This window comes from Garra rufa, unplaced genomic scaffold (genome assembly GCF_049309525.1).
Source record: "Garra rufa unplaced genomic scaffold, GarRuf1.0 hap1_unplaced_913, whole genome shotgun sequence".
In the NCBI taxonomy this organism is placed as follows: Eukaryota; Metazoa; Chordata; class Actinopteri; order Cypriniformes; family Cyprinidae; genus Garra; species Garra rufa.
This window is the reverse complement of record NW_027395178.1, coordinates 1-9,099: the sequence shown is the minus strand read 5'-3', so window position 1 is coordinate 9,099 and position 9,099 is coordinate 1. Positions and strand designations below refer to the sequence as shown.

The following is a 9,099-nucleotide window of genomic DNA, read 5'->3' as shown; positions in this document are numbered from 1 at the left end:
AACAATTAATAAATTACATTTTAGGATATATTCAAATAGAAAACAGTCATTTTAAATACTGCTGTATTTTGGATCAAATAAATGCAGGCTTAGTGAGCATTAAAAATCTGTTTATGTTTGTAGAATTTTTTTCAGAATAAAAAAAAAAGTATAACATTTTCACTGGCTCACTAATTTTTAATGTCATATATGTCAAATCTCATTATCTTTATGATTGCAATACAATATTGGTCTCAACATATTTGAAGATTTAATTATTTATTTCTTTTTAATTAGCATATATATAAAAAAAGCTGTACAACAAGAGTGACAGTCCAAAACAATGATTAAAGTCTAAAATAAAGTAAAACGACTGTAAGGCAGGCCCATTTGAATTGTAATTTCCAATTATTTGTGATGTCTGGTACATCAATAAATCTCGGCAGCTGTAAATAGTACTTAATTCGGGTGCCAAGGCTACTGCAGGCTCGCCTTCAGTGAATGAAGCATCAGTCAGAGCACCCTGCAGCTGATGTCCTCCACAGTCGCTCAAAGCAGACAGCGGCTGCTCATTCACAAAACAAAAACATCTGTCTGAAGAGGCTTCAGCCATAGCAAACCAGACTATTTATCCGACACTTGCTGTTTTGCATTCAAGCGAAACAATTTTCTAAAAGCAAAGAATGAAAGCAAGCGCTATAAAGAGTATCTTCACAAACATCTGAGCGTCAGCTGCATCAGTAAAACGTCACAGGAACTGATCATGATGAAAACACTGAAAAATGGTTTGCTTATGAAATCGGAATGCAACAGCATTGATCCGAAGCAGAAACAGCTTCTTGTGTAGAATATAAATTCGTTTTCCAGGGTAAAAAAACAAAACAAAAAGAAAGATCCTGCAGACATTAAAAAAAATTATATATACACTACCAGTCAAAAGTTTTTGAACAGTAAGATTTTTAATGCTTTTAAAGAAGTCTCTTCTGCTCATCAAGCCTGCATTTATCTGATCAAAGTACAGCAAAACAATACGATTTTGGAAATATTTTTACCATTTAATATACTTCAGCATTTATCTGAAATAAAAAAAGCTTTTGTAACATTATACACTATACCATTCAAAAGCTTGGAATCAGTATTATTACTCATTTTTTATGTGAAAGAAATTATTGAAATCATTTTTTTATACTTTAAATTGATCAAAATGATGATAAAGACATTTCTATTTCAGATAAATGCTGTTCTTCTAAACTTTCTATTTATCAGAGAAACCTGTAAAAATCTTTTAAGCTGTTTTCAACAAATTAATAATAAAAGTTTGAGCAGCAAATAATCAGTAATAATGCTAAAAATTCAGCTTTGAAATCACAGGAATAAATTACATTTTAAAATATATATTCAAATAGAAAACAGTCATTTAAAAAAAAAAAGGTAAAAAAAAAATGTTTTTGCTGTACTATGAATCAAATAAATGCAAGCTTGGTGAGCAAAAAAGACTTCTTTAAAAAAAAACAAAAAAAAAAATCCTACCGTTCAGAAACTTTTGACTAGTAGTGTATATTTTAAAAATCTCAAAAATATACAAATATACTAAAATCAAAATGTTTATAATATAATATAATATAATATAATAATTCTCTCCAAAAGGATATGCTACAAAAAAAAAAAAAAAAAAAAAATATCTTACTTGACAACATGCCTCAAATATTCTCCACAAAAAGCATTTCTTACCTTTGGACTCTCAGAGACCTCAAAAATAAAAATTTTCTTTTTTTAGATTACATTCTCTGCCGTACTCACTGTAGAGGCACACTCCTGCCAGATGTTTACTTCAATTTGCTACAGTGCATTTCTGAAGGGATCAAACTGACCTTGAACAGAAACCTTACTTTACTGAAGAAACACTGTGTGCTACAGAACAGAAGGTTAAAATGTGACTGGTGTATTTGTTGTGATGTGATTAGGTCAGAAAAACATGACAATTAAAGGCAATTACGACTAATATATTTACACAGAATAGTGGTCTTCGGCACCCCAAATGCAAAGGGTTAAAAATATATGAATGAAACATCTAACAAACCAATGATGTCAGACTGTATATCAAACATAACAGCACTTTTCTGAGTCATTTTTGCCATTACTTTTCACTAAGTGCTCCCAAGGTGGATATATGAAGTCAGTTTTCACGTTTCAGTAACACATGAAAACCAGAACACGTCCAAATGCTTTTAATCTTCATTTTGACCAGTACATCTGTTGTTTCACAATGTTATACTTAACAAAACCTTCATTTTGTGTTGTTTAATCAAATGCCACTTCTAATGACAAAAAAAACAGCCTATTTTACATTCTTTTTTTGGTCTCCTGTATATTAACATCACATTTTAAACCTTGAACACATACAGTATGTAACATGCATTCCCACTCACAGATAGAGATGGAGATTATGAAACCGGTAGCAGAGATGAGAAAAACATATTGATGTGACCAATCAATGGATCGTTGAACCATAAGTCATTCATTAACAGCTGCTGCCCTCTCGTGAACGGAAATGGAAATGCTTCATTCTGACTATCTCTAAACAATTACAATCCTGATGTTTCAGGAGTCCATTATGTTTCAGGGTTTAGCACATTATTATGAGGTTTCGAGGGTGTTCTGGATGGTTGCCTATGATAGCGTGACATTAATTTCCAAATCGCCTAAAATGTTTCTCTACTCTACTCATACATCATATCAGGGCTCTATGCTTACTTTATGTTTAAATTAGGAGCAACTGAGTTCCTAATTTAAAAAATATAGGAGCACAGTCAAAAAATTTAGTAGTGCCTTCTGATCAATAATCAAAAATTCCGATTAAAAAAAATTGCATTCCCTTGACTAGGAGTGATTAACGGGGGCTTTTTGCCTCTTTGTAATGTGACCCTGGACCACTAAACCAGTCATAAGGTCCAATTTTTTTAAAATACACCACCTGAAAGCTGAATAAATAAGCTTTCCATTGATGCATGTATGTTTGTTAGGATAGGACAACATTTGAAAGAGATACAACTATTTGAAAATCTGGAATCTGAAAGTGCAAAAGAAAAAAAAAATCTAAATACTGAAAAAAAAATTGTCTTTAAATTTGTCCAGATAGCAATGCATATTACTAATATTACTTTTACTAAGTTTTGATACATTTACGGTAGAAAAGTTTCTTCATGGAACATAATCTTTAGTTAATAATATCCTAATGATTTTGGCATAAAGGAAAAATCTATCATTTTAACCCATACAATGTATTGCTGGCTATTTCTACAAATATACCTGTGCTACTTAAGACTGATTTTGTGGTCCAGGATCACATTTTCTTAAAAGCATGTCATCTTTTGCTTCAGATTCAAAAATGATACATTTATAAGCTTTTTAAATAATATGATACTAAAACTGCCAGTAGGTGGCGGCAAGTCACTGATTTTTTCACTAAATCACTCATTGAACTGTTTCATTCGAATGGCTGATTCATTCAGGAATGAATCAAGTGACTCTCTTTATGAACGGGTAACTGAATCACTGACTCACTAGATTCATTTAAAAACAATCATTCATTCAAAAACGAAACTCTGCAGTGTTTCGTTGACAAAATAGAGTAAAATCAGACAATAGTGTTATAGTCAGGCAACGTTAGTCACTTAATATTAACTTCTTGTTTATTGAACTGCTGTATTAAATCAATATCACATTTTTAAACTCTCTTAGTCTTAATAATCATTCAAAGCTGTCACTCACCTCAGTTCATCGCGATCTCAATGTTTTTATTAATCAACGAACAATGAATCTCTTATTTACACCTTGTCTACACTTTGTTTGTGTTTATGTTTCAGTCACAAACGCATATTTGTATTATTTGTGTGTATTTGCATTGCTTTGACCGTTCTCTGTAGATCCCGCCTTCTCGCACGCTACGATTGGTCGATTATATATAATACCTGCACGCTATTGGTCAAACTACTTTTGGAGTCATTACTTTTGCAAATATGAAAACAAAGCCAAAAGCTGGACATTTTAAGCTATTTAGGAATCCAGCCAGGACATGTTTGGAAAAAAAGGATTTGTGGTCATCCTACTGTATGATAAACTGATCCCTAGATATGACTTTCCCCAACAGGGAAAAAAAAATTATGTAAACAACATCATGAATTCACAGTTAACGTTCTAACGAATACATTGTTCTGCTTATTTATGCTGTCTAAACCATGGAAAAATGTGTGGAAGCTGCTAAATCATATAGAGAAGGACTTAGTAAGCAGGAAAGGGTGCAATATTTTGACAAACTAAAGTTAATAGGTGGTAAAGAAACTTACAAGCAGTATTAATTAAGATACCCGACTGGAAATGATGAGAACAAACATGAATGTTGTCAAGATTCTTGCCTTTTGTTCGCATTTTGTTCCTCAGACAATTTTTTTGTACTCTTCTCATTGATTTGTTATAACTTTTGGCAGTCTATAGTACTGTAGTCTATGCTTTCCCGGTCTGACCGATTAGTACAGCCCAAAACATGACAATAACTGACCATTTCAGCAGCAACAATCAGCTAAATATGCGAGTTTTGTTTAGTTCAGTGGCATTGTTTACATTCAGTGCTGTCAATATGGCCAATTGATGAAGTCATGAAAACATTCTATAACTCTCCTCAACAAGCCGTGTAATTTGGGGTGACATTCAAACAATGTTTAAAAAGTTTAAAACTTGGCGTTTGTTTTTGTTTTTTTTATATATCCCTAAAGCAAAGAAAATGAGTCACGTAATGCTGTCCAAGCAATAGAATATTTGCAATGAAGCAAAAATCCTACAGGACAAATAAAACAATAACTGGAAAGAGTGCGAACTTACAACATTGACTGTTTCGCTGGAAATGAGATTTGCGAGACGACGTGATTTAAAAATCACTCACCTGCGGCTTGTCCATTCCTGATGGCACAGCCTGAACTCGTCTCGTGTCCACATCGTGATCTGCACAAAAAACACATTAAATGTAGCCATCCATCTCCTATCAGTCATAAATCTCACTGTGTGTGTGTGTCTGTAACATCTTCATGCATGTTTGCATAGAGAAAGAAATATAGAGAACATAAATTCTGTATCTCCAGACAGAGACACAGATCTGAGGCAATAGAGACATCCTGATGGATAGGGCTGTCGGATTGGGCCTGAGCCGGGTCGGAAAGTGTCTGTCGGGGAGTGAGGTTCATAGGTCTGGCTCTTACGGGGCCCAAGGGGCTCCTGCAATGAGTCATCACTGCGATGAAGTCATGGCAACACGACCCCACACTGACCTTCATGGTTTTCCCCCAACAAGATGTTGTTGGGATTGAGAGATAGAGGATGTTTTTGGTGGATTCTTAATTTTAATGGAGGAAAGGGGGGAAAAGAGTGGAAAAATGATAGATTCCACTCCATGTATGGATTAAAAACAGGTCAAAGCGGTCTTGAATCACGCAGCGATGGAAAACAATTTTGAGGAGTAAAGTGCTGCTACAAACTACATTTCAGAAGAAAACTGGCAAACCGTCAATCATTTTGTAATATACACTACCAGTCAAAAGTTTTTGAACTTTAAGATTAGATTTTTTTTTTTTTAAATAAGTCTCTTCTGCTCACCAAGCCTGCATTTATTTGATCTAAAGTACAGCACAAACTGTAAAAATTTTAAATATTAATATTAATAATATTAAATAAGTTTTCTATTTGAATATATTTTAAATTGCAATTTGTTCCTGTGATTTCAATGCTGAATTTTTAGCATCATTCCTCCAGTCTTATTCTGATCCGCTGCTTAAAAAACATTTATTATTATGTTGAAAACAGCTGAGTAGAATTTTTTCAGGTTTCTTTGATGAATCGAAAGCTCAGAAGAACAGCATTTATCTGAAATAGAAATCTTTTGTAACATCATAAATGTATTTATCATCAGCAAAGCAGCATTTTATCATGATTTCTGAAGGATCATGTGACACTAAAGACTGGAGTAATTTTTCAAAATGATAGCTTGACTTTAACTAGTTTAAATTCTGAGCAGCTTGTTGACAAGCCACAGCAAAGTCTCAAACACCGCTGGAGACCGAAGACTAAGTCTAATCATCAAGCATTTCTTCCAGATCTGAGCATCTTCTCAGACATTCTCCACAGAAACAGCTCGTCTTCCCGTCTCTTGATTTAATTTGCCGTGCCTTTTCCCGGTGCGTTTTAACACGGACCAGCCTTGTGTTGTCACTTCAGACAGGAAGAGATCTGTCTCTCATTATGCGCTGTGGTTTTGCCACAGACAGGCTACAGACACACTCTCTCTCTCTCTCTCTGTTGCACACACAGACACAGAGGCATGGGAACCAAAGGTTCACAAGAACAAAGACCAGGGTAAGATAAGACATTAAAGAACAAAGAGGAAAACAGCGAGACAGAGTGAGCCGTTTTCAAATAAATGATGAAAGAAAAGGAAACGATGATATAGAGAATTATGGAATCTGCTGCATCTAATGCAACATGTGTTCCACATTCATCCAACCATCTGATCTCAGAACAGCTACGTTCCTTATTGGAATCCTTGGCCTTATGTGGAATTTTTTAAGATTACAGTATACTATATACAGTTGAGGTCAGAAGTTTACATACACCTTGCAGAATCTGCAAAATGGTAATTATTTTACCAAAATAAGAGACCATACAAAATACCTGAATGATCCACAACTGTGTTTTTGTATAGTGATAGTTGTTAATGAGTCCCTTGTTTTGTCGCTGTTCTTCAGAAAAATCCTTCAGGTCCTTCAAATTCTTTGGTTTTTCATCATTTTTGTGTATTTGAACCCTTTCCAAAAATGACTGTATGATTTTGAGATCCATCTTTTCCCACTAAGGACAACTGAGGGACTCATATGCAACTATTATACAAGGTTTAAACACTCACTGATGCACCAGAAGGAAAAACGATACATTAAGAGCCGGGGGTGAAAACCTTTGAACAGAATGACGCGTGTACATTTTTCTTATTTTGTCTAAATATCATATTATTTTCATTTAGTATTGCCCTTCAGAAGCTACAGAAGATCCTTACATGTTCCACAGAAGACAAAAATAAGTTAAATTTACCCTGACCTTCAAATTCAACAGTTTTCACCCCCAGCTCTTAATGCATAGTTTTTCATTCTGAGGCATCAGTGGGCATTTGAACCTTCTGTAATAGTTGCATATGAGTCCCTCAGTTGTTCTCAGTGTGAAAAGATGGATCTCAAAATTACACGGTTATTGTTGGAAAGGGTTCAAATACCCAAAATGATTTTTTTTGGGAACTGAAGGATTTTTCTTAAGAACAGCGGGCAGTTTAACTGTTCAGGACAAACAAGGGACTCAAAAAACACAGCTGAATCAAGTGTATGCAAACTTTAGAACAGGGTCATTTTTATAAATTCAACTATTATTTTATCTTGTGGACTATATGTGAACATCTTTTATGTGAAATATCTTATTTAGGTCAGTACCAAAATAAAAATAACATGTATTTTGTATGATCCCTCTTATTTTGCTAAAATAATTACCAATTTGAAGATTCTGCAAGGAGTATGTAAACTTTTGACTTCAATTGTACATAAATACTGTATACTAAGGTTGTTAATCAAGAACTGATTCACAACAAAATAAATGCTGCTTTACTTACAGTCTGCAGTGAAGATTTATTGATGAACCATTGATTAGCTCAAAAGAACAGCATTTATTAGTAATAGAAATATTACTGAATGTAAATATTTGAATGGTGCTGAACAGTCACAGTACTTTTTGTATGCTATTCACAGCCTATTTTAGTCAAGCACCAGTAGTGGGCGCTCTTCTACATTCACACTTTCACATCTACTGTTATTCAATGTGTTGTGTGTCACAGGGTAAGTGCTGACACTGATATAAAGCTCAAAAACAAAGGCTTAGAGGTAAGGACCCATAAAGCTGCATGGATATGAGGCTTTAAAGAACAGATGTGGACAAGATTGTCGACTCATCTTGTTAGAGTCAGCAGCTCTGACTGCTTTTATTTGAGTCCAGCTGACACTGGAAATATCCTTTGTTTTTGCTCACAGCTGCTGCCACATGTATGAAAACACTAGAGAGGCATGAGAACAAAATCAGCAAGATGTCTTAATGTTGTAAATTTGACTTAGCTCACCTTGTGGCTCTGTGTCTGAGTGTTTTGGGCTTCCTCTGGATCTTCGTTCTGGCCTTTTGTTGCCAGGGCTTCCTCCTCCTCCTCCTCCTCCTCCTCCAGGGCTGCCGTGGCTCTTGCCATAGCCGTTAGCTGTGGTGGTGCAGGCCGTGGTGTTCTTGTAGCTGTTGGACAGTGAACTGGTCACCTGATTTAGACCTGTACGCTCTACTGGTTGTTTGAGCTTCTTGGGTGGAGGTTTACAGTACTCCTCGTGACCCATGAAAGTAGAGACGTTATACAGCGGGATGATCTCTAAAATAAGACAAAGATTGTGATTACACTATGGAAAAGTATAAAGTAAATATACACATAAGCACAAAAATGTTAAATTAGCATATATTTATATAAAGATATACATTTATTATTATTAATATACGTTACACTGCATTTCATATTCAATTTACAATATTCAATACACAATTTACGTTCTAGTTTACAAAACAGTGTTTTATGCAGCGTTGTGTATACATAAGCACAAAAAATATTAAATAAATAAACTAATATTTTAGCTTAATTTTCAATTAAAAATTTTGTGTAGTATAAAAGTTATAATATACAAAAAAAGTATAAGTTGTAATATATTTTTATATTCAGTAGTACACAATTTTTCTTTGTCTGCAAAACTAATTTTGTTTAGCATTACGTACACATATGATTTAAAATTTTGTAGCATAGAAATTTGCATATTTTATATAATAATATATTTTATATGCAGTACAAAACAAATTGTGCGCAGATAACTTTATAAAATATTTAATAGTAAAAACAGTTTTGCAGTATATTCAACATAAAATGTAAATTCTAGTCTACAAAAGTAATTTCTTTTTAAGTTTTTCAAGCAATTATATTAAAACTGAATTTTATTTTTATTATGAAAATGTAAT

At 33.8% G+C, this 9,099-nt stretch overlaps 1 protein-coding gene across 1 annotated transcript; it reads right to left on the bottom strand.

The window, feature by feature from the left end:
• Positions 1–4,918: 4,918 nt before the first annotated feature.
• On the bottom strand, positions 4,919–8,467 carry LOC141317401 (fibronectin type III domain-containing protein 3B-like; the record flags this gene model as incomplete). Its single annotated transcript, XM_073833123.1, has 2 exons — positions 4,919–4,977; positions 8,177–8,467. Coding segments are annotated over 2 exons (350 nt in total), but the record flags the coding sequence as incomplete, so codon positions are not given.
• Between the last annotated feature and the right edge of the window lie 632 nt (positions 8,468–9,099).